The sequence below is a fragment of the Gossypium arboreum genome, chromosome 11 (genome assembly GCF_025698485.1).
Source record: "Gossypium arboreum isolate Shixiya-1 chromosome 11, ASM2569848v2, whole genome shotgun sequence".
Classification (NCBI taxonomy): domain Eukaryota; kingdom Viridiplantae; phylum Streptophyta; class Magnoliopsida; order Malvales; family Malvaceae; genus Gossypium; species Gossypium arboreum.
Genome location: NC_069080.1, coordinates 9,271,134 through 9,297,256, shown reverse-complemented (window position 1 = coordinate 9,297,256; position 26,123 = coordinate 9,271,134). Strand labels below are relative to the sequence as shown.

At 30.9% G+C, this 26,123-nt stretch overlaps 3 protein-coding genes, 1 long non-coding RNA gene and 1 pseudogene across 5 annotated transcripts; 3 read left to right on the top strand and 2 right to left on the bottom strand.

Annotated features, from left to right (window-relative positions):
* Positions 1-4,483: 4,483 nt before the first annotated feature.
* On the bottom strand, positions 4,484-6,567 carry LOC108473746 (hydroquinone glucosyltransferase-like). Its single transcript, XM_017775478.2, has one exon. It carries the CDS (start codon positions 6,042-6,044, stop codon positions 4,626-4,628), a length of 1,419 nt encoding a protein of 472 aa, XP_017630967.1. The 5' UTR covers positions 6,045-6,567; the 3' UTR covers positions 4,484-4,625.
* Positions 6,568-9,535: 2,968 nt separating this feature from the next.
* LOC108472976 (hydroquinone glucosyltransferase-like) lies at positions 9,536-11,361 on the bottom strand (annotated as a pseudogene).
* On the top strand, positions 11,001-15,217 carry LOC128284258 (pentatricopeptide repeat-containing protein At1g09900-like). 2 transcript variants are annotated; one of them, XM_053022189.1, is made up of 5 exons: positions 11,001-11,137; positions 12,026-13,278; positions 13,362-13,481; positions 13,567-13,627; positions 14,356-14,581. In XM_053022189.1, the coding sequence occupies exons 2-4, from the start codon at positions 12,776-12,778 to the stop codon at positions 13,577-13,579; spliced, it is 636 nt and encodes a 211-aa protein (XP_052878149.1). In that variant the 5' UTR covers positions 11,001-11,137; positions 12,026-12,775; the 3' UTR covers positions 13,580-13,627; positions 14,356-14,581. The 2 variants fall into 2 exon arrangements, with proteins under 2 accessions (XP_052878149.1, XP_052878150.1); XM_053022190.1 differs by having other exon boundaries at positions 13,567-15,217.
* LOC128283825 (60S ribosomal protein L18a-2-like) lies at positions 13,604-15,009 on the top strand. The gene is made up of 2 exons (XM_053021220.1): positions 13,604-13,627; positions 14,590-15,009. The coding sequence occupies exons 1-2, from the start codon at positions 13,604-13,606 to the stop codon at positions 15,007-15,009; spliced, it is 444 nt and encodes a 147-aa protein (XP_052877180.1).
* A 2,325-nt stretch (positions 15,218-17,542) lies between the features above and the next one.
* Positions 17,543-21,541, top strand: LOC128283465 (uncharacterized). Its single transcript, XR_008273813.1, has 2 exons — positions 17,543-17,665; positions 21,250-21,541. It is a non-coding gene; the product is annotated as an uncharacterized LOC128283465 (long non-coding RNA).
* Positions 21,542-26,123: the final 4,582 nt, after the last annotated feature.

The window sequence follows — 26,123 nt, the reverse complement described above, 5'->3', positions numbered from 1 at the left end:
ATTCCATTTATACTATTTTTAGTGATTTTTCAAAGTCAAACTACTGCTACTTACCGAAAACTATTTTAGTACAAATATTGTTAACTAGTTTATAACATCTTTACTTCAATTCATTCAAACTCTATACATGCCATATAAATCTTCAAACATAAAACAAAAGCTACCGGAATTGATCTGGATAGTGTGCTTTGTTGTGTTGATCCGATCTACCCACTTCACTTCAAGTCAATCTACATAAAAATATTAAACACACACAAGTAAGCTTATTGAAGCTTAGTAAGTTCATAGGTTAAAAGTAATGCTTACCAAACATAATATTTCCAAACAATACCAAAACATTTACTAAAGTTTCCTGCGATTCACAACCATTGTTATAATAATTCACATAGTTGAGCTCAACAAGAATAACTACTCAATCTCTTTCATTTGGATCACTTCTCTTTATTTCTTATAATCAAATTAGGAAACGGCTTACGAAATTGAGTACGTCGTTGCTCAATGCCACGATTCACAACTCAGTATGGTTTTCCTCATTGAAATACCATACCTACATTTTTTAACTCGGTATGGGAAATGCCATACCTACATTTCTTAACTCAAGATGGATTTGATAATACCATACCTACATTTCACATTTCAAGATGGATAATACCATACCTACATTTCACAACTCAGTATGGATGATACCATACCTACATTTCACACTTTGCCATGGAACAACCATGGTCTTATCCATCAATTCATCACACGTCACGATACTGAACGTACTCAATCCTGCTTTTTCCTAATTTGCATTTCCACATTTATTCTTTCATTAACAAAATCTACACAATCCCACAACAAATTCGTATATAATAACACATTATATACTTCAATCATTCACAAATAAACATCTAATTTCAACCATATGAACTTACCCGCTAATTTGTAGAAGATATTGAAATTTTGGGACTATTCCGCAACTTTTTCTTTTCCTCGTTCTTCTTTGGATTCTTGATCTATAATATAAAATATTTCTACTCATTAGCATTTATTTGATTTCTATTTCACTTCACAATTTATCTGTTCAAATTTCGAAATTGCACTTTTACCCCAAAATTTACAGCTTTCACAATTTAGTCCCTACTCAATTCACCCATCAATTGAACTAATTTTCTCAATTAACACTTTATTTTATCATTATAAACTATTTCAAAACCTTTTATATTCTGAATTTCAACAGCAACCTTCAATTCACAACTTTTTCACAATTAGGTCCTAAATATCATTTCCTATCAAAATCACTTAATAAAACCACCTTAATATGAAATTAGAACTTAAATTTCATAATAATTCATCATAAAATTCCTTATCCATCCAGGGTAACTTCCAATTTCACCCATAAAATCAAAAACTAATGAATTCTACAAGTGGACCTAATTGTAAAAGTCATAAAAACATAAAATTATCAAGAAAAAGCAAGAATTAGACTCACATGATGTAAAAATATGAAAACCAGCTTTCTCCAGACCTTCTATGGCGTTTTGGCTGAGAAATTATGAAGAAAATGTCTAGATTTTTCAATTACATCATTATTTAACTATTAACTTTTATCTATTTCCAATTTTGCCCTTGTTCACATTGTTTTCTTGCTTATTTCATACCCAAACCGTCCAGCCATTAACCTTTGGGTATAATTGCTCTTTAAATCCATCTTTTAAATACTTAAGCTATTTACTCACAATTTAACAAATTTTGTGCTATTTTCAATTTAATCCTTTTCAATTAATTAGCCATCCAAACGTTAAAATTTTCTAACTGAAACTTTAATACTAACTCAATGACACTCCATAAATATTTATAAAAATATTTATAGCTCGATTTTCAACTTTGAGGTCTCGATACCTCATTTTTGACCCGTTTGACCTAATAAATTCTTTTAATTCACTAATTTCACCATTTCACAAATTCTTCTAAATTCTTACTTGACTCATAAATATTAAATTACTATCTTGTTCAATCTTATTTGTCGAATTTAGTGATCTCAAATCACTATTTCCGACACCACTGAAAATTAGGCCGTTACAACAAGATTGTGCTCGTAATGATAAGTCCCATCCCATCTCAGCAACTTCCACCTTTAGAGCTATTTTTGCTTCACAAAAAGAATCACTATGACCTAATTGACCACAGTAAAAGCAAAACAATGATAATCTCTCATATTTGAATCTAACATATGAACAACTCCCGTAAAACATAATCTGTTTCTTCCTTTTCAAAGGACGTCGTACATCAATTTGGACTCTAACTCTCATAAAATTCCTGTTTTCCTTCCCTAGATTAGAGCCATCATATTTCATGTAAGTACCTATAAAGTTTTCCAATTGTATTGCCAGATTTTCAGAAAAAAACCCTACAGGAACAGCATGAATTTGTACCCAGAAATGTGCATAAATTAATGGAACTTTGGATGGGTTCTCCCCTCATTGCAGTTTATGTAACAACAATAAATGATTATTAAAGGTCCATGGTGACCCTTTTATAACCCTCTCCATATCCATAACGTGATAAAATTGAAACAGATACCTTTTTTCCCTCAGATATCGGACTTGAACCCCTTTTACTGGGTGCCATAAATTCGCCATGGTACTCTTCATTTCTGGAAAGTGTATAATGCTAGCCGTTAAAAAATAGCCCACTAATTGATAAGCCCCCACTTCCTTTTCTGGATTCGGTTCGATTTGCACTTGAAGAATTGTTTCCTCCTCTTCATTGATAGTGAGACCAGCGAATTCTGATTCCATAATGTTGATCGAAATTCAACTGTGTGTATTAATTTGGTAAAAGAATGAAGAAAAATTATCGAATTATCACTGCCGTCAAGCAAACAAAAAACCTAAAAAACAAAACCCTAAACCTACCAGAGAGAGCAGACAGAGACGTGCTAGTAAAGCAGACCTACGTTAATTTTTTTAATCCTTTGATAAATGAGAAACTTTATATTTTTATGCCTTCTAAAAATTCATTATTTAATTTAATTCCTTTTAAAAATAATTTAACTCTAATACCTCAAAATTTATAATTTTATGTCCCTTCTACTAAAATTTCTAACTTCCTTACTATAAAAAGTTAATATATATTTTGCATGTTTAACTTGTTCATTTGTATTTAATTGGCACTCGAACTTATATTCCATCAACCAAGTTGGTATCTTCGCATTAACACCATTAATTTGTGTTGACATGGCACTACAAGTCAATCCGATGATACTACGTGGCAGTCTCTCAGTATACCACATGTTGAACATAACTTTAAAAGATAAAAAATAAAAATATATAAATAAAAAATATTTTTTTCACGTCAAGAATAAACTTAGACAAATGGTTGTCCAGATTCATTTCATATGGAATTTTAGTAATCTTATATTTTATTTTATTTATAAAATATCAATTTTGGGTTATTTTATTTTAAAATATATAAAAATAAATTTATAAAAAATATAGACAATTAAAATGTATAAAAGTCTATAATATTTTGAAAAATATATAAAAAAATTATAAATTTATAAAACAATAAAATATATAAATATATAAAAGAATAAAAATTATAAAAAAAAGAATATATAAATACATAAAAGAACTAAAAGCATAATTAAGATGAATTTGAATAAATAAATTTTCGATACATTTGAATTTGGATAACCATCTGCTTAGGTTCATTGTTGATGTAAAATTATTCAATATTTTTATTATTTTATATATTTTAATTTCACAATAATAAAATAACCTAATATTTTGTAAAAATGAAATATATAAAATTATTAAAAACATATTTAAAACAATCAGTTATTGGAGTTTATTCTTGATGTGAAAAATTTTATTTCTTTATTAATTTATATATTTTAAAGATTTTTTAATTTATGTTTGAATATGATATATTGAAAGGCTGCAATGTGATGGTACTGGGTTGACTAACAATACCACTTCAGCACAATTAACTGTATTAATATAAAAGTACAAATTTAATTGATAAAATATAAAATATATATGAACGCTAAAAAATGTAAAATTTAAAGGTCTATTGCAGACATTCTTCCATTTAAAAAAATGAATATCCCGTGAATGAAGTGTAGAATTGACGAGACAGGTAATATCTGGATTCTTTGGTCATTTTTTGACACTAACAAGTGACGGATAAGATAGATTATACTTGAAGAGTATAAAATCGAATTTTTTTTTAAAACCATCTAAATATAAATTGTAAAAATGAATTAATTTCATGTCAATGCCACTCCACCTACTTTCAATCAATGCTAGGCCATCACTAAGATGCGTTGCAACAAGTTTTTTTGTTTGGTCGTTGGGTCCACCCCTTTGGCATGATTGGATGCCCATTCAAACTTCCAACTCTACAATGCAACACGTCACTGTGGCCATCGGCCACACCAATCCCACCCACTTCATTATGTAAGGGAAATAGTTAAAAAAGGAGGAGATGAAAGAACTTAAAACCAGAAACTCCCAAGAAACTCTTAACATTTAAACATATAGGCTAAGCTAACCTGTAGTTACAAACAGATGGCCTGGACCATTTACAGGAGAAGTGAAGATAAATTTATATATAAAACATATATTAAGCATAAAAATCTAGATGGCTGTACGGTTCCTCCACCTGGTAGCCACCTCGGAAAGTGCCTTGGTGGAAGACCCATTTTCAGAAAGTGCCTTTGCCGCAGCTTCCTTCAGGTCCTTCATTCTATTTCGAACACCTTTCCCTTCTTCACCCTCCATTAGACCCTTAACAGCCTTTGCAATCTCGTCTCTGCAAATTAAACCGTTTTCGTTGGGTTCTGTTCGCAGTGCCACTTTAATATCTTGGGTTAGCATCGCGGCATTCATTTTTTGCTCAGCGTAGAGCGGCCAGGCGATCAAAGGAACCCCGTTAACGATACTTTCCAGAGTAGAATTCCACCCGCAGTGGGTCAAAAACCCTCCGGTAGAGCTGTGGCTCAGCACTTGAGCCTGTGGTGCCCACGATGGCACCACTAGACCCCGCCCTTTTGTCCTCTCCAGAAATCCCTTTGGTAGAAAATCGAAAGGGTCCTTCTGGCTCTCCGCACTGAAAAAAGTGGCGTTAGCAACCTTATCGTTTGGGCTTCTTACAACCCACAAGAATCGGTGCTCACTCATCTCCAACCCCACCGCCAATTCTTTTAGCTGGTTGGAAGACAGGGTCCCACCGCTCCCAAAAGATACATACAAAACCGAGCCATGTGGCTGCTCATCTAGCCACTTCAGGCAATCCATCCCATCAGCTTTGCCTTTGTTACTCGCGTCAAAGTTAACAAGTGGACCAACCGGGTAAACCGGGGGCTTATCGGGTTCTTTCTCTTGCAACGCCTTCGTTGCTCCTGCTTCCAACTCCACGAAACTGTTCACCATTATGCCTTCAGCCAATCTATACCTCTTTGCATGATGAAGCAACCATTTGTAAGCGTCGTTTTTCCTGTCTTGAGCCGGGTCCAGCAGTTCTTTGCCGCGAATAGGTATGCAGCCTGGAATCCTCACTTCAGGCAACTCCTTGTACTCGCACGAAACCATTTGGTCAAGCTTCGGCAGGTAATGAAACAGAGACAAGGCCATGGCCGTGGAGGGGTAAAATATGTACGGCGAGAGGTTGAATTCTCCGGTGACATCAAATGCGTCTGTCCCAAAAAGATCAACCACCAAACCGACGAGTTTTGTCTTTGCAGCCAGCGACTTCAAAGCATCCCGAAGGAACGACAGAGAGCGAGCCACCGTTAAAGAAATCACGGTTTCAATCTTTGCGTCTTGAGGGAGGTCACTCAAGTCAACAGGAGGAAGGAAAACATAATCTATAGAGCTGGGAAGGGAATCCAGGGTTGATATTTGAGCTTTAGAAGGAGAATCAGCGGTGGGGATAACAAAAGTGACAGTGAAATTGTGTTGCTGTACAAATCGCTTAGCGAACTCAACGAGTGGAATAAGATGACCCATCCCAGGACTAGGAAGAATCGCTATATGGGGTGTTTGCGTTTTCGCCATGGCAGTGAAACAGAACCAAAAGAAGAAGAAAAAAGAAAGTACTCTTTCTCTGTTTTTCTCGTGAAGTGTTTGGTATGAAGGAAAAAGAAGATGAAATATGAGGTTTAAATAGATGGGTGGAGTGAGATTGTGGAATTATTTGTTTGTTTTTGGTGGTAGAAATGAATTTGTAGAACAATACAAGGTTGGGTTGATTAATGGAGTATATCTACTTAAAAACCTATAATTTCTCCTTGATTGTTAAAAGAATATGTGGAGGAATAGTGATGACAGATGAGATGAGGAATAGAATTTCTAGAGGAAAGGGATTTACAGCTATTTTAATTACAAATGGAATATTATGGAGAGTGGACCTAGTGATGTCAGTTCAGACGTAAGGCTTATGTTATATAAAAACTTTTTCTTTGCATTTCTTTATTTTATGTTTTGAGTTTTTTTCTTTTGGGTCCTTTTCTCGAGCTGTTATGGTGAAAAAGTGCAGCTTTTAACTCAAATCATTGTTGGATGGATTGAACTCGGCCCGCAAACACAAATAATAATTGCTTGGTTTCAGCTTTCGAGCTAGGCATTAGATTTTTTTTTTTTAAATTCCTAAAGATAATTTTAATTATTATTCATAGTGATGTTCTTATTTAAAAAAGTTAAAAAAATAATGGAAAATGTTTAGCTATTCTGTTTAAAATTTTATATAAAATTAGAATCTGAACATTAATATCAATAATTTTTTTAGTCAATTATTTCATACTCCTCGGACCCAACAATAAAACTGTAGACATTTTGGCAAAAAAAAAAAGTAGTTGACTTTAAATTTATTGTAATTTTGGATGACATGCTACGAATTAGACAAGAAGCTAGAATGTTGGGTAGGCGGTTAAGAAAAAAAATTACAAATTTTTTTAAATTTTTATTTCAAAAATTTAAACTAAATAATTAATTTTCAGGACAGATAAATATATATATATATATATATATATATATATAAAAGACTAAAAGAGTGAAATTGATTATTAAATTTTAAAAGGGACTAAAAGTGAAATTTACCCATTAACCTAACATGAAGCCGTACTTGACATCTTATCTCAAATTGCGGAAAGATTGACGATTTTTAATTAATTAAAAGGATTCGGAAACAGATGAGACTATTAATCCAAAGGATAGAAAAAAAATAATAGGACTTCAATCATTTTGTAAACAATTTCCAAGGTAATAAAATAATAAACGTTATGTCCATGCAGTCGCAACCAAACCTGTCATGACGGTACGGTGATGAAAAGATGATGCAAAAATAAGCAATTTATGTGCCCCCACTTCTTAATTATTGCTAATAAAAACGACCACAATCCCCGATGTCTGCTCATTTCGATAAACCCTAGTTGCTAATTAACTAATAAATTATGTTGGCTGAAAAGTATACTGTTATTTGAGAGAAAGAACGTAGGACGTATCAATTCTTTATTACTTTTAATTTTTATCTATTTTCCTATCATTTTGGACCCTTTTAAAAAAAAAAAGAAAAAAAAGACAGTCGTTAAGGTTGCTAGACGCTTCGAAGTGGAGCAACTTGGTCTGAATTGAGAAGGAGCAGGTAGTATTGCACACGTGTGATCCGGACCCTTATTTTTAAGGTCAATAATGGAGATGGGAATCAAATTTGAATCAATATGTAATGGTCAATAGTCAATACGTAGCAATAAAATATTTTATTGTTTTAAGAAGAACATTTTAATTTCCTTCATTATATTTAATTTATTATAAAATCTAACTTCCGAAAAATTTTAATTATTACATAAATATTAAAAATAAATTGTCATGATATAAAATAAGATATAAAATAAATAATACAAATTTAAAACTGAAATTAGAGTAACTTTAGTAAAAAAAAAATCTATTCATGACAAGTATAAGAAGTTTCTTTCATTTTGTTACAAACAAAATACGTGAGTGGGTAAAAAATTACAATACGCCTGCATATTATTTCTACAAAATACATGTGTATTTTAGAAAGAATAAATTTAATTTCAGTATAAAAAGCAAAGTTAAATCTATTGTAAAATTTAGGCATAATAATTTATTTGGTCTTCAAACTTTACAAAAAAAAAATAGAGTCATTTTACTCCTCTATTTAAACTTTTATCTCTTTTAGCTATTGAACTTGCCTTATTTGTCAAATTTACCCAAAATAAATGAAAAAACTAATGTGATATGACATACACATTAATTAATTTTAAATTTTTTAAAATATTAAATAAATGATTAACATTATTAAAAACTGTAAAAATATTTTTTTAAAATTACTTAGTTGTTAACGTGGCATACACGTGGATGACATATCAATAAAATTGACAAATGTTAACTCTTTCATCCATTTTGGGTGATTTAACAAACAATATAAGTGTAAAGACGGAAAGAGATGAAAAATTAAATGATAATTAAAATAATTTTTTAAAATTGAAAGGCCAAATAAATTATTATATTTAAAAAAGTAATTTCATAAACTATTAAGAGTTGAATAGAGTATAAATAAGATAATAATAATTTTACTTTTTTGTATTACAATTTGGAGAAGGAAAATAATTAACAGTATTTAACTTTGCTTAGATAATAATTTTTTATTCAAACTTATTTAAATTAGTTTATGTTTTATTAGATTAAAGGAGTAAAAAGTTGTGACTGAAATTTTACATTTAAACTAAAAAAAATTAAAAATTTAATCATAGAGTAACAAATGGGATAAGATTCACTCCATTACTTTTTCATTCATTAATATTCAATGCAATAATTATCATCATTCAATTACGTATAGGATTTGATCCATCTATTAAATGTAAAAATTAATTTATAAATGATGATTAAATATGCATTGAATATTAATGGATGGAAAAAATGGAGTGGAGCGAAACCAACATCGTACTATGTAAAAAGTAAATTAATAAATAAAAAGAAAACAAATATAAATCTAAGCATGAAATACGTGAAGCTACTTTTCAGCTGTTTTGGCATTGCAGCGGCTTGTTATTCTACAACGTGTAAAAAAGAAAAAAGAAATCAGCGACTGTATGATGAATTTATTAAATTTATCTTTTCTGTAATCATGAATTTCCCCATTTCTGGACTGACTTTTAGTTAATAGATATCAAAATGGTGTTATGTAACGTTTGACTTATGCCTTACCACTTCATGATGACAAGCATAACTAAAAGGTGGATTGGATATATAAACCATTAAGTTATTGGAGCAATAATGTGGAAGTAGAGATTGGACCGGCATGCAACGCAACAAACTTAAAATAAGGCAACCCTATTCCTAATAACCTTAAACATTCATCCAATCCAAGCACCATTAGAGTTATAGTGGCGCACAGCTTATATTATACGCGCACAATCACTTACCACCAATCTTTTCTTTAGAATAATTGAATAGATACAGGCCTCACAATATTCTATCTTTACCAAAAACAATCACCTTTGGAGAGTAAGAAATGGCTATTTGGATTTTGCTTTTTATCAATTATTTGGGATTGAAAAGCTGAGATTCGAGAGGTTTAATTTGCCACTTAAGTTTACACAATATTGCAATCATTGAAATGTTAAAGCACTTTCAAACTTGGTAAATATAAGATGATGGAAAGGAAAATTGGACTTCATATCATATGTTGTCATCTTCCTTCCATTTGACCACTAATTGGGACAGTGCTTACGTTGATGACCCACTTTCACTCACAGCCTTGGCAGCAGCGTCCTTGTACTTGCTCATTTCTTCACGAATGATCAACCCTTGATCTCCCTTCATCAAACACTTTAATTATGACCTTTGCTATTTCTTCTCGTTCCACAACACCCTTTTGGTTAACTGTTGGCCTCAATGCAACGTTTATGCCCTCAGTCAAAAGAACCGCATTCATTCTTTGCTCTGCATATAGAGGCCAGGCAATCATAGGTACACCGTTGCTTATGCTCTCAAGGACCGAATTCCACCCACAATGGGTCAGGAACCCACCAGTTGAACCATGACCCAGAATCTCCATTTGTGGAGCTCAAGATGGCACCCCTAAACCCTTTTCTTCGGTTCTATCCAGAAACCCTTATGGCAAAAAGCTCAAAGGTTCTTTGTTGTTTTGTGAATCATAATAGGAGCCCATAGCAGACATTTCATTCGGTGGTCTTACAACCCATAAAAATCTTTGCTCACTCATTTCTAAGCCCAAGGCTAATTCGTTGAGTTGATCCAAGGAGAGAGTACCCCCGCTGCCAAACGAAACAAACAACACAGAGCCGCTCGGCTGATTATCTAACCATTTACCACACTCAGATTCATCAATCCCACCACTCGAACTGGTTTGTAAGCGTGGCCCAATAGCGTATACAGCAGGCTTATCGGGTTCCTCCAGTTGTAAAGCCTCGATGGTTCCTGGCTCCAAGTCCTTGAAGCTATTCAATATCATACCTTAGCTATACGGTATCGCTTCGCCTGGTTAAGCAACCACTTGTATTCATCTTTGCTTCCATCTTGCAGCTCTGCTGGAAAATCTCTACCATGAACCGGGACGGATCCTGGTAATTTCATCGGTTCCGGAAGGTCCTTGAACTCACAGGAGACAGTCTCGTCTGACGTTGGCAAGTCAAACATAAGAGCCAAGGACAAAGCTGAGGAAGGAAAATATACATAGGATGGAATGTTAAATTCCATGGCAACGTCCAAAACATCAGTGGTAAGAAGATCAACGACCAATTCCCTGGGCCTGTTACTATCTACCAATGACTTGAACACATGGCGGATGGAAGACATGGATCGAGTGATTGCGACAAAGGCATTCATTTCAGGCTGGGAGCTAACTGGAGGAACAAGTATGGGTTTTATGGTTCCAGGGAGAGCATGAAGGAGGTCCTTTTGTGCGTTTGTCGGTGGCCCAATTGTGAGAACGATGAGTGTGATAGCTAAGTCGTGGGACTGAACGAGGTCTTTGGCGAATCCGATTAGTGGAATGAGATGTCCCATGCCTGGAGTCGGTAACATGACTATGTGGGGTTTCTCTGCCATGGTCGATCTGCGAAAGCAATGGTATAAACTTGAACATGCTATCGGATGGCACAAACGTAAGGCAGAGTGTTCCATAATATATTACGTGCAAAATCGAAACTTTGGTAGTTAGGTTCAGCCCCTATAACCAAATTATTAAAATTTACTGTTCTTTAATGGTTTGTCATTTTGTTTGGAATATGCCTATTCCAGCGGTTCTCTAATGCGACGCCTTTGGTGTCTCTTTATTTAATCATCTACTTTGATTTTTAAGGACTCTATTTTCTGCTATTATCCAAGAAAAAAGCCCTAATCAAATACCGGATGGGGTCTATGAGATATTTATAAAATGGGATCACTTAGAATACGAATACCCTTAGCAGCCTCTGTTTTGTTCTTTGCATACAGATGCACTTAACACCGACTAGATTACTAAAATGATATCTTTATGGGAGTTTAGATGCCATTAGATAGTTAAATTTTTTGTAATTTTAAAACATGTGGCCCAACTTTGCTTGATTTTCGGGCCATCAAATTAATCCTCTTATTATTAAATGGAAAAAAAATTAATCTCTTATTATTAAAGGTCTGTTTGTTTGGAAGTAAAATATTTTTCGAAAAAACTTTTCAGGCTTTTCCGTTGTTTGTTTGGTTAAAAAGATTTTCCCAAGGAAACATTTTCAGGAAAATTAGAAGAACACCGATTTTCATCTGTTTCAGTTCCACCATTAAAAATGACCATTTCTTCTCTTCTCTTCTATTCCCTTTTCTTCTTTCTTGTTTGTTTCCGCTGCGAGAGGGTACCTACAAATATTTATTAAATGCAATTGTATCTCCCAAGTTCAAATTTTTTATTCAAACTTCCATGCCTTTTTGTTTATCTTCTGCAGTTACTTATTCATGTAGAGTTTGCAGAAAGTTTCGTGTTTTAGCTTATTTTTCTACTTCATGTGCTCTAAATACAGTAGATTACTTCAAAGAAATCGATACCCATGTTTCCGACTATCCTGAATTACAACGGGGATGCAGAGTTATGCTATCTCAGGTGACTTTAGCAATGCTTTCTCTACTTAAATTTGATGAAAAACATTGATGGGAAACCAACTGTGTATGATTGTAATGCTTTGATGTACTTTTACTTGAGGTCTAAGAAAGCGTGTTGGCAAGAGTTGGTTGAAATGTATACCGGGATGAAGAGGTTTGGTCCTCCACCAGTTGCATCCACTTTTAATACCATTCTTAATGGAATGTTACTTCTTGGTGATCTGAAACATGCAATTTTTATTGTTGAAGAGATGTATAGAAATCATTTTATGCCATCCTTTACTTCTTTATCAAAAACGTTGAAAATGGCTGTCAAAGTAGGGAATTTACTTGATGGTCTTCTTGTTTTTGAGCTCATGTTGAGGTATGATTATCACCCAACAGAACCAACTTTGAATAAATTTATTTTAATGCTTTGTGATGCTGGGATGGTTTCTGATGCATGTTTTGTGTTCTCTGTTCTTTTGAGAAACAGTTATGTTTATAGTGTATATTGTTAGAATCCTATTCTTTGGGCTTTATGCAAGACCGGTCGAAGTTATACTGCTTTGCAATTGTTTTATTTGATGAAGAAGAAAGGGTTTGTTCATAATGTGTGTTCCTATACTGCTTTGATTTATGGGTTCTGTAGAGAAGGCCTGTAAGATAATGTTTTTCAATGGCTGGATTTCATGCAAAATAATGGTTGTAAGCCTAATGTGATTACGTACACGATAATTGTTAAGTTTCTTTTTGATAATGGAAAGTTTGAGGAGGCTATGGACTTCGTCAGTAAGATGGAAAGGGAAGGTTGTAACCCTGATCTGTTTACTTATAATGTCATTCTTCGTGAGCTTTGCCATAGAGATAGACTAGATGACATTTCTGAGTTAATTCAGGTGATGGATCAAAAAGGTCTTTCTCCGGATTCATATTCATATGCTGCTTTGTGTGGAGGCCTGCTCAAAATAGGAAAAATAGGGGATGCATGTGAACTATTCCTTGATATATTTTCCAATGGAACTGCGGATGTTGCTGTCTATAATATTTACTTCCAATGTTTATGTCAAGAGAATAAATCAAGAGAAGCATTGTCTCAGTTGAAGCGCATGATGAAAGTTGGCTTTAAGCCAAACAAGCTAGAATTTCAGATTCTTTTGAGTCTAGTAGTGAGGAAGGTTCATCCTCAGATGAAGTGAGTGTTACGCTCATGCTTGTAAAAGTTACATGGTTGCACGTGTTCTTTATATGATTATTTATGTTGCAAATTTTCCCCAGGAAGCCCCTGCTAAGAATAAAATACTTGTTGCTAAAAAGGGGTCTGTTACTGTTGCTAAGACAAAGAAAGCAGATAGCAGTTCAGATTCTTCTTCTGATGATGGCTCTGTTGAAAAATAGGTAAGTACGGAGGCTAATTATGGACTGAACAAAAAAATTTTATACAATCTCCTAATATTTTATCTTCTATTGAATTTTAATATAGGAGTCTGCTGTAAAAACAAAGGTAGCAGTTGTTAAAAATGGCTCTGCACCTGTTAATAAAGGCAAGTCTTCTAGTAGTTTGGATTCTTCAGATAAAGATAGTAGCTTAGACGAAGATGAAGTAAGTATTTGATTGTTGAACTGTTAAACGATCTTTGGTTTTTAATTTATCAATTTGAAAGCTCTTCTGATGAAGAGGATGTGAGTGCTGGGATGCCACTAAAGTTACAAAAGAAAAACAAATCCATGGAATATTTATCAAAGCTTTCTACTTATGCAAACATGTCTTGAAAGCCTGTAAAAATATGGGTTTATGATAGACCAAGATGTCCTTAAAAAACCTATAGTTTTATTGGTATTGAATATTATTATGTTTGGTAACTACAGTAATTTAATATATTCTTGTATAGGAACCTTAAAAAGGTTGTTTTGCCGAATTCAACTTAAACACTTAACAAACAACTTTTATGTTGCTAACAAGATCAGGGAAAGGCAATGGACTTCGTCTTCTGATCTATATTTGGCAAGTTCGATATCCTTGTATTGGTAAAAGAACAATTCAACTTCAACAACTTAAGACAACTATCAAAATATCTTAATTAGAAATCACATATTGCATGCTTTGAAGATGCATTTGTAAAATTTTAATCAGCATAACATTTTGTTTATGGCCACAAGAAGATACTTCTTATTGAATCTATGTGTTGATGTTTTTTCACCAGAGAAAAGACACGTAAATCATTAATATTGAGAATCAACCTCACATGTTTTCTCTTGTTCTCGTATGCAGTGGAAGGGGGAAAGTCCTTGCTTTCGGGAGCATCGATTTTTTTTCCATCTAGAGCATCTCATGCCAAACATCTTAAATGTAGGATAGGTGATGTGTGTGTATTTTTCTTTCTCTTTAATTTGTTCCCTTTGGCCATACCCCTTAATGTAATATTTATCCAAGTATCTCTTAACTCTCATGATATTACTCTCTTTTTTTTTTAATGCTTGGTATCTAAAATAAATTTCTCTGCAGATATTTGAGAAGAACCCTACCAAGATCAAGAATTATGGTATATGGCTCTGCTACCAAAGTCGTACTGGTTATCATAACATGTACAAGGAATACCGTGACACTATTCTAAACGGAGCTGTTGAACAAAAGTACACTAAGATCGTTTCTCGCCACAGAGTCCGATTACCATGTATCCAGATTATCAAGACTGCAACTATCCCAGCCAAGCTATGCAAGAGAGATAGCACCAAGCAGCTCCACAACTCCAAAATCAAGTTCCCATTGGTGTTCAATAAGGTAAGGTCGCCTACCAGGAAGCTGAAGACCACTTACAAGGCATCAAAGCCTAACTTGTTTAAGTTCTCTCATTGCAATGAAAAGAGAGTTAATGTGGTTTATGGTTCTAAAATTTTTGGTAGTGAACATCTGTTAGTTTGTTGATTGGATATTGTTTTTCATTTGAGAAGCCTAGGCCATATCTGACTGGTTGAAGTTGAATTTTCTTTAATTTACAACCACATTTTGTTTACTTCGATGAGCTTGTTTGCAATGTTTGAACTTTATTGTCTAGGGTTTTTGTTTCTCAAAGGCAACTAGGACATTTTAGTAAAAGAAATTGCTGGCTATATTTCACAAGTTTTCTAATAAATTTGATGGTGTATCATTTTTTGGGACTTGAATTTGGTAACTGATACTACATTGGGGCTTGACTTTATTATTGATCCACTAAGTTAGGCAATTTTTCTTACATTCGGGTTTGAACTAAGCAATTATTTTTGTTTTAAGGCTTGAATTTTTGTTTTGTCCAAGTTAAATCCCAAAACATGGCAATGGTTCCTATATAATGGTTTAAAATTTTTTTGTCTAACTTTTTTAGAGTAATATAAGAACTTGGCAACTTGTACATGCTTGATATTAAATATAAATTTATTAATATATATAATAAACTCAATTAAACAATGAAAAAATAATAAATTCTTAAATACATATTTTTTTAATTTAAAACAGCTTTTCCAGAAATTATTTTCAGGAAATCTGCCAAGCAACAGAAAATATTTTACACAGATTCATCCAAACACCAGAAAAATAAATCATTTCCAGAAAAGTAAATCATTTTCCAGAAATCATTTTTTAAAAAATATTTTACTGGCAAATAAACGGAGCCTAAATGAATCAATTTAATTTTTATATTATTAATATAAATTAAACAAATCTAATTTACATCTACAGTATAAAAAATAATTCTATATTGAAAATTATTATTATTTCAATAGCACGTCAATTCTAAGTGAAACAAAAGTTTTTAAAACCATTAAATATTTACTTTACAGTAAATGATTTTTTTTAATAGTAAATGGGCTAATTTGAGTTTACTAAGGCTCTAATAATTAGGAATTTTGAGAAACATGTAGAGGACATGAGAATGCGAAATATGATTCATCTATTTTACTAGAGCAAGTGGGAGACTATTTGATCTAATGCTCTAAGAGTAGTTTTCGTAATGGTATGTAATTAAAGAGATTTCAACCATGATATTATAGTTAAATGATTTCGTGACTTAACAAGTATATAATTAATAGGTGAAAACCTGAAACTTAATTATAAAATTTTTGAGTCCTAATTATATATTTCCATTCGATCCCTCCGCTAGCTCATTGAAACCATAAACTAATTGCATGAAAAATCAAATGAACATAAATGATTGAAAATGGTGAAGTTAAATAAATGGGTCACATTAATAAATGGATATGTTTTCTCATTGAGTATAGAAATGACCTAAAAATAAGGTTTAAGGGCGTAAAAAGCCCTCAAACTTTTTTTTTAAAAAAGCAATCAAGTCCCTCATTTTTTTTGCACTCAATTGAGTACTTGAATTTTCAAAATACATCAAAAAGACCCTCAAACTTCTTCAAAAAAAACAATTAAGCTCCTGCTTTTTTCACTCAATTGGGTACTTGAATTTTCAATATGCATCAAAAAGACCCTTAAAATTTTTCAAAAAAACAATTAAGCTCCGCTTTTATTAAAAATTAGAAAAAATTATAAAAATAATAAATTTTAGAAAATTATTAAATTTTAATAAAAATAACAAATTAAAATTTATTAAAACTTAGAAATTTTTATAATAATCGTAAAAATAAAAAATTGTAAAATTTTATAAAAATCATAAAAAAATTAACAACCCTAATTTTTTCAATTAAAGTCATCATGTGTTGTAACACAATGTGACATTTGGTGAAAGATGATAAAAATAGAAATCAATAAGAGTTACAGAAAAATTATAAGATGCTTCTTTTGATACGATAATTTTATAATTTTTTACTGAAATTTATATGTAATGACCGAATTTTACCGATCTTGAAAAATGTAATTTCGGATCTCTGTTTATGAAAAATAGATTTGTAAATATTTATTAAAAATATTTACGAAGTAAAATGAGTGGTTAATTAGAGTTTAATTAAGTGAATTTAACTTAATTAAGAGTGATTAGGAAAAGGATTAAGTTGAATGAAGTGTAAAAGTTTAATTACAGAATTAAAGAAGATAAGGGGACTAAATAGGAAATTAAGCCTATTCTAAAGAATGAGGCGGCAAAACATAAAAATTTTTATTTTTATGTTGTTTAAATTATAAATATATTATTAATGTTATTATTTTATTATATTACAAATTAAATTAATTATATTATTATATTTTGAAATAAATTAAGAAAAGACAAATGTATGGTGTATATGGATATGGTGACATGTGTAATATTAATATACATACAATTGTAAAATACATGTATATTTACTTATCATATAAGTATATTATTAAATTATATATTAGTATTAAGTAAAAGATATTTATATAATAAATAGATTAAACAAAAGGCAAATATAAGGATATAAATGGATACAAATGTTAAATAAATATTGGTTATTTAGTAGATTTTTATTGTTATTATATTATATATATAAAACAAATGGAATAAAAAAAGGAAGATAGAAAAGAAACAGAATGAAACGAAACAGAGAGCAGGGGAGAAAAAGAAAGAAAGAAAAAAAGAAAGGTGGAAAAGGGAAAATTTAAGGTTTGAAGCTTTAAGCTTTAATAGGTAAGTCAATCAAGCCCTTTTTACTTAATTTTGATGTTTTAGAAGTTTCAGAACAAAGTTTTGATGAAATTAAGTTGATATTTTGAAAGTTATTAGATTTCTAGATATTATCCATGTTAAATAAAATGATGAATTAAGGGCTAAATTGATAGAAATTCAAGTTAGAAATGATATAAGGATTGAATTGTAAAGTGATTCGTAAGTTTTATGCTTTAAGGACTAAATTGAAAGAATTTCAAAATTATGGTTTTATAATGAAAAATAGATAATTATGTCAAAGTTTGGTTAAAAATTGAGTAGAAGTAAAGTATGAATTAAGATAGAAAAGCAAGTGAATTTAGTTAGGATTAAATTGAAATTAAAAGTAGAAAATCAACATTTTGCACTAAGACTATTTTGGACAGCAGCAGTAGTCTAAGTTTGAAAAATCACCAAAAATTTTATAAATTTAATTAGATAATGAATAAAATATAGAATTAAAGCTTATTGAGTCTAGTTTCTTATAGAAGAAACAGTATAAGCAATTGAATTGTAAATTATGAGATATAATAAATTTTGTGAGACAAGGTTAGAATGAATTCGGATTCTCCTGTTCTGACTTTGGAAAATCACAAAAAATTGGAAAAACATAATTAGAGGCTTAAATTTATATTTTTAGAATTTCTAATGAGTCTATTTTCAGGAGAAATCAACTGGAATATCATCTGAGTTTTGTACTATGAGATAATTAATTTTTAGTGAAGAAGGTTCGAAACTGTCAGATAGCAGAACAGGGGTAACTTTAAAGAATAAACTGTACTTATTGGCTAAACCAAAAATTCTGAAAATTTAATGGTAAGAAGATATATGAGTCTAGTTTCAGGAAAAATTAGCGGATCTTAATTTGAAGTTTTATAGCTCTAGATATAAATAATTTAGTGACTATGACACAAATGGACAGCTTGAATATCTATTCCATAAAAGTAAATAATAAAAATTATAGATAATGTTACTTACAAGTGTGTTATATACATTAAGGATGTGGAATGGAGAGGAGGAGGAGGAAAATATATATGAATATTCAGTTAGCATGGCTAATTTGCATGTTTTAAGCTCATGGACTAAATTGAATAAAAGTAAAACTTTAGAGGACAATTTTGTAAAAATGTCAAAAATGACTAAATTGAAGGGAATGAATTGTTTTATTATCTAAATTAATGAATTGAATGAAACTATCAATTTAAGATTGGGTGAAATTTGGAAAAATGATAAATTACCAATATGCCCTTAAATCTTGGTATTTTTGCAATTTAGTCAGGTAAGTTTGTATATCTTGAATGATCATGTAAATATGACAATTTAAGTATTGTATCGTATTTTATATGATATTTTGAATTGAATATATGAAAAGGATGTTACATGAAACATGAAAATGAATACTAAATAATATAAATTAATTGAAATTATTCTGAAAATCTCGGTAATGCCTCGTATCCTATCCCGGTCTCAGGTACGGGTATGGGGTATTACATTATATTTCTTTACATTTTGTATAATCTTCTTAAGATTTTGTAAAATTTTATATTTCTATATATTTTATAATTTTTATGATTTTTATCAAATTTTACAATTTTTATATTTTTTCTATTTATATATATTCTAATTTTAATAAATTTTAATATTTGAATCTTTATTAAAATTTTATAATATTTATAGATTTTATAGATTTTAATTTTATAATTTTTTTATAATTTTTAATAAAAGTAGGGGCTTAATTGCTTTTTTCGAAAAAGTTTGAAGGTATTTTTTATAAATTTTGAAAGTTCAAGCACCAAATTGAGTGTAAAAAAAAAGTAAGGGTTAAATTGCTTTTTTTAAAGGTTTGAGGACCTTTTTGATGCATTTTGAAAGTTTAAGAACCCAATTTGTAACAACCCAATTTTTAGTGGTGTCGGAAACAGTGGTTTGAGGCCACCAAATCCGACGAGTAAGCTCGTAAATTTTATTATTTAATATTTACTAGTCAAATATGGTTTCAAAAGGGGTTTTTTATTTGAAAATTTATGTTTTATAATGATTTATTAGGTCAAGTGGTTTTAGAAAGTGAGGTATCAGGACTTCGTTTCTATAAACCGAGCCGTAAATATTTTTATAAATATTTACGGAGTGTCATTAAGGTGGTACTAAAGTTTTGTTGAAAAATTTTAACGTTTCAATAGTTAATTAATTAAAAATGACTAAATTGAAAAAGGTGCAAAATTTGCTAATTATAATAATAAAGTGATTAAATGGCTTGATTAATAAATGAGGAAGGACATAAGTAATAAATAAACCTAAATTAAAAGATGAGATGGTATAAGAGGAAAAAATAATAAAATAAAATGATTCAATGGAAAAATTGTAATTTACTTGAAATAAGGAAAAAAATTGAATTTAAAGGTTTTCTAGACATTTCTTCTTCAAATTCAGCCTAAACAGACATAGGAGAGAGAATTTAAGCTGGTTCTTCATATTTTTGCTTCATGTCAATTCAATTCTTACTCGTTTCTTATAATTTTATGTTTTTTAAATTGTTACAATTAGGTCCAACTAAACTATACCTTTGTTTTTTATTTTAATAAAAATTTGGAAGTTTCCATTGATAAATATTGGATGTTTTTATGAATAACATAGATTTAGAGTTTTGATTTTCTTGTATAATGATTTTATAAAATGATTTTGTTAAATATTGATTTTAGGATTGAATTGCGAAAAGATTAAAATATTAGGGTGTACTAGTGAATTTTTGGTTTATTAGGGGCTGTATGGAGGCCTAGAATATTTGGATATATTATTGATTGATAAAATTAGTTAATTTGATAAATTAACTAATTAAGAGATTAATTTGCAAAAATTGTAAATGTTTGGGCTAATTGTGTAAATTATAAAAATAAAAGGGATTAACTGTGAAATGAATTAGAAATGGAATATATGCTAATAAATGAATAATTTTATATTTTAGATTAAGATCCCATAGATACTCGTGAAAAGGGAAAAATAGTGAAATAATCCCTGAACTTCTATAATTACTACAATTCAATCCAGGTAAGTTCGTACGGTTAAATTTTAATATTTGTATAAATTTGATGAATGATATTATGTATTTATTCTATTGTTGGAAATGAATTATTGTTGGAATTATAACATTGAATTGGATATTCGGTTTGAATGGAACACAAGATTTGAGTACAATAGTAATTTGGTTTATGATGATACTGGAGGGAGATATCAGCATTTTACCCAAGTAAATCGGGGTTTAAAATTTTCCAAACTCTCGTGTTTTACTTTCTATTTGGCATAATTGGGTGAATTAGCTCTTATGAGCTTCTGTTGGTGTATTCGGGAGGCTCAACTCTTATGAGCTTCTGTTGACGATGTACTCTTATCCGTAATTCATTCTTTGAATGGAAAGATTTTGGTAAAGTGATTTTTTTTAATAAACTTGAAAGTCATGTTATTTATTTTTCTGTATTGATTTGAATACGAATGTATTTTTTTGTATTATTTAACCCGTCAAACTTACTAAGCTTTATTAAGCTTATTTGTATTGTTTAATGTTTTTGTAGATTTTCAGAAGGTTGGACGGTCGGATCAGCACTCAAGTCACACTATTCAGCTTATCTCGGTAGTTTTTTAAACATTCAATATGGTTTATATGACATGTATAGGCTTTTGTACGATTTTAGTCAAAATTTAGCTTATGTAAATATTATGAATAATATTTTGTTTATATAATCAACCTACATATTGATAAGAGATTAAGGTAAATTTGTGATTTTGGTATAAGTGATATATGTATTTGAATTATAGTGAACTTTGGTAACTTGGTTTGATAAATTAATTAGGTAAGGTTGAATACTTGGTTGACATGTTTTTAAGTTGTCATTTGTGGTGCCTAAGGGTATAGTAGTTGTATGTGGTGATAATGCATGTTTGAGACTTAATTTTTTTTAGCTTGTTTTGAATGCCTTGTTATGGCTTGTTGATGTGTAAATTGTTGAGGTTAGGTTGGTGTCAATTTGGGTGAGAAATGTGGCTTAAAAAATAGCTCATTTTTGTTCACACGGGCAGAGACATGGGCGTGTGTCTCAGCCGTGTGTGACATACGACCAGGTGACACGACCGTATGTCCCCTGCATCTTTTAGGAATGCAAATCAGTATGCTCACACGGCCTAGCACACGGACATGTAACTTGGCCGTGTGAACTAAATTAGAGAGTTACACGAGTATGGATACGGGCTGAGACACGACCATGTGTCCCTATTTCGAATGCCCACACGGTCTGAGACACGAGTGTGTCTCTTGGCCGTGTGACCCCTGTAGTGTTGAAAATTTTAAATTTTTTTAATATATATTTTTTTAGTTTCCAATTTAGTCCCAACTTGTTTTTAATATGTATTTCGGGTATTGAGAGCTCATTTAAAGGAAAATATATATGATTTTGATTGGTTTTATTATGAGTATTGATATATAATGAAACGTTTGAAATTTCTCTCTAATTGATCTGTAAACCTCGATAATGCTATGTAACCCTGTTCCGACGATGGATACGGGTTAAGAGTGTTACACAATTGATTGCAAAAAAATAATGGTTTAATTGCTTTTTTAAAAAGTTTGAATTTTTTTACCTTTTAAGCCTAAAAGAATAAAAAAACTTATAAATATTATAAACATATAAAGATATAAAAAATTAAAATTAATAAAAGAATTTAAAATTCTATAAAAGGTATAAAAATTCTTTAAAAATCATAACAAATTATTGAAAATTATAAAATTTATTAAAATTAATATAAAATTATATAAATTATTTTTACAAAATCATAAAACATATCTGGATGAATCAACCGGTCGAACCAGTTAGACCAAAATCGGCGTAGTTACCATTTTGAGGAAAGTCATTAGATTGGTTAACTTGGGGCCAAGTGGTTGAACCAATTAATTTTTATTTTTTGATTTTTTTAATATTTTATTTAAATAAATTGGACGTACCAATCGAATTGACAAACCGGTGACCTGATCGTTTCAACCATCAGTTCGGTTCTAAAAATCTTAGCCAAAATATTTCATACTGACATATGCTAATAGTAGGATAACAAAAAATTATAAAATTAATAAAAATGAATTCAAAATTAAGTGTTTTTGGTATAGTTAGACTGGTAGTCGAGTCGGTCAAGCTACCAATTTGCTAGTTCGACCGATTAGTCTAGTTTAATTAAACAAATTATTAAAAAAATAAAAAAATCAGTTCAACCGCCCCACTCTCAGGTCAGCCAATCTAAATGCTTTTCTCTATACTGGTACCCCTGTCGATTTCAGTCTAATCGATCCGAGCGACTAATCTAGCCTAGTTCAAGTTTTTATGATTTTTGTAATTTTTATAATTTTGTATAAATGTAATATTTTAATGATATTTATATTTTTTATAAGTTTATAAGAACTTTTATACGTTTTATAAACATTTAAATATTTTAATTGATTTTTATATATTTTTAATTTATTAGATTTATTTTTTATAATATTTATAAGTTTATATTAATTTTAATAATTATTTAAATATTTTAATTTTAAATTATTTTATAATTTTTCTGATTTTTATATATATTTTTTGATTTTTAATATTTTTATGGGAAAAATATTAAATTAAATCAAAAGTCGCCATTTGTAACTTTATGATTGGTCCGTTAGTTTTTTTAACAATTAACATGGTCAATAACAAAAACTGTTAACGAAAGAGATTAATTTGATTTTTTTATTAACACCATAAGTTTAATTGAGTGCGAATTTAATACAGAGTTTTTCGTATTTTCTTTAAGGACCTTTTTGTCGTGTAAGCCTTAAACTTTTAATAGAAAATATAGAATTGGGCCTATTATTGGAAACCACAATGGAAGGGCCTCTAAATTAAGGGCCAGAGTTGAGCTCAAGTCAACCAATAGGTTAAAGAAAAAAAACTCAAGAAAATAATGCCATTGTTTGGGCCAATCGGGCACTGCCCCAACTTGCCTGCTCTCTTTCTTTAATTGCTGCCGAGGTGCTTTTCTACTCTACTGAATCATTGCAATTTTGGAGATCTGACGAAAAAGAAAGGCGGAAACTTATCGAAGGAGCCGAAATAAAAGATGATTCACCGGAAATGGAGTTTGCTAACAGGCCCAGTTGTCATCCTCGGCGGCGTTGTGGGAGCTACCGTCGTCGCTCACTTTCTCTTTGTTGACGTAATTTCTTTTGCCCTTTCCCTTTTGGTTTTAAACCTAGTTGCACTTATAAATCTTAGATTAGGAATAAATTTTTTTGTTTTGGGGAATTTTCATTGATTTCGCCAAACGTAAAGTTTCAAATTTTAATGAACTGAAAGGAGGGCCAGTTTTCTTAATATTGTGTTAGTTTACTCTTTTTTTTTTTTTTTTTTTGAATCGAGATAGATGGAACATCTCCAATTTAAGGAACACGAAGATTTAAATGATTTTTTTTATGTTAGTTTATTTTGTATTTGGACTTTGAACTATAGTTGAATTGCACGAAACTTTAAAATGAAGAGAGTGCAAGGTGATAAAGAGAATCAAAACATGGAATTCCATTGGAAATTGAAAAGGGTCATGATTAATGTGCATATGATGTGTTTCACTTTCTCCTCATTGTTTTTGTCAAGGTATTGTCGTGTGGATTATGTTGAAATTGTAATTCCGAATTCATTTATGGGGGTGTTGCTCTGCCTTAACATCTTTCTGTAACTTCGAATATTCACAGGATCCATATCTTAAACCAAAGAAGAATACTGATTCACCACCACAAACCAAGTAGAAAGAAGCCGACGGTCGCTGTTGGCATTTACAGCAAAGAAATGCCTAGGTGCTGTTTGAAACATGAGTTGTTTGTTGAATAATATCAAATCTGTTTTTTTTGTAATTTGGGTTAGCTTCTGTTTTCTCTTTTTGAAATAACAACTCAACTACAAAGTTCTTGAACACTTGCATTGAATCTCGGAACATCGCTTAAAGTTGCACCAGACAGACTACTTTGCAACTAGACTATGATAAAGCAGGTTCCACCTATTGGTTTCGTATTTCCTTCCTTTTATAGGTGTTCATTGTTTTGATTGTATATATATCTTGCATTTTCTTTTTAAATAATTTGGGAAGGGGTGGAAATATTAGGGATTGAATTGAACCCGAGCTTTTATGTTGCACAATACAAAGTATTTTGGCATAGGTCAAGAGCTTGTTGGCCATTGTGTTTTAGTTAGACGCCTTAATTTGTGCATTTTATCTTTGAATGATAATCAAATTGTTGCATGCTTGCAGCATTCAAGGCTGAATGCGACTGTGTTTTGGACTTGAAAACAGTTTGGAATTGGTAGATGATATTGATAAATCCTTAGATAAGATAAAACTGATTGGCATATTGATAATACCTTGTCGATTCTATTGTGTATAGGTGTAATCAGAATTGGTTTTATTTTCTTTTGAGATGCATATGGGTTAGGTTAAATTCTGATATTAGTCCCTGTACTTTGTGAAAGTGGTAGATATAGTCCAAGTATTTTTATTTGATCTATTTTAGTTTTTGTACTTTTTAAAATTTGAAATTTTAGTTTTGGCCCAAACAGTAGGAGCTAAACTCGTTTGGTAAAAATCAATTACTAGCCTTGTACTATACCTACAGTTATAGTTTGAATCCATTTTATTCAATTGGCTCATTCTAGATCTTTATACTTTTCAAATTCTAAAGTTCGGTCATAATACATATGATAATCAATAATTTATTAATTGAATTTTTAGTTAGTATTATGTGGAAATAATAAATTGACATGACATTACACATGATATGTTTGGAACATCTGATTTTGAAAATAACAAAATTTAACAATTATAGTTTAGTGAGTTTGAAGATAACAAAATTTAACAATTATAGTTTAGTGAGGATTGAAACTTCAAATTTTGAAAAGGATCAAATAAAAGTAAGAGGATTAAATCTACAATTTTTGCCAAGTACAGGAACTAATGGAGAATTAACCTATAGGTTATGGTAGAGATGAAGCAGCTCACCTTTGGTGTACAAGTGATCCACCTTTGGGCTCTCAGATGTCCTGGATGCCATTTTTCAGATTTTCCCTTTCATTCCCATCTCACGAGGGAAGAAAAATCTCGTTCGTTCTAACTGAATGATACATTATCGAAGAAGTATACAGCCCCCTGAAAGTCCATAGAAAATGGTTAAATTTATTGATCTCTTCCTGTATTTACCATCTCCGTTGATAAAACATGCCCTCTGGTGAATGTTTAACATGTTCGAATGCCTATAAGAAAATGTAAGAGAAGGATCAACACACTCGGAAGAACATGCGCGTGAATGTTCGGGCATTAGATTGAATGTCCCAAGGAACAGCGAACGGCACTTCTTTCGCCCATCCTTGATTCAAATTACAGGAAAGATGCCACG

What these genes read in the sequence shown, in the direction of transcription:
- LOC108473746 (XM_017775478.2), bottom strand. Translation starts at nt 6,044, where the DNA reads ATGGCGAAAACGCAAACACCCCATATAGCGATTCTTCCTAGTCCTGGG.
- LOC128283825 (XM_053021220.1), top strand. Translation starts at nt 13,604, where the DNA reads ATGGCTCTGCACCTGTTAATAAAG. An exon ending in CTCTGCACCTGTTAATAAAG is followed by an intron (nt 13,628 to 14,589) that starts GCAAGTCTTCTA and finishes ATTTCTCTGCAG; the next exon opens with ATATTTGAGAAGAACCCTAC.
- LOC128284258 (XM_053022190.1), top strand. Translation starts at nt 12,776, where the DNA reads ATGCAAAATAATGGTTGTAAGCCTAATGTGATTACGTACACGATAATT. An exon ending in AAGGTTCATCCTCAGATGAA is followed by an intron (nt 13,279 to 13,361) that starts GTGAGTGTTACG and finishes AATTTTCCCCAG; the next exon opens with GAAGCCCCTGCTAAGAATAA.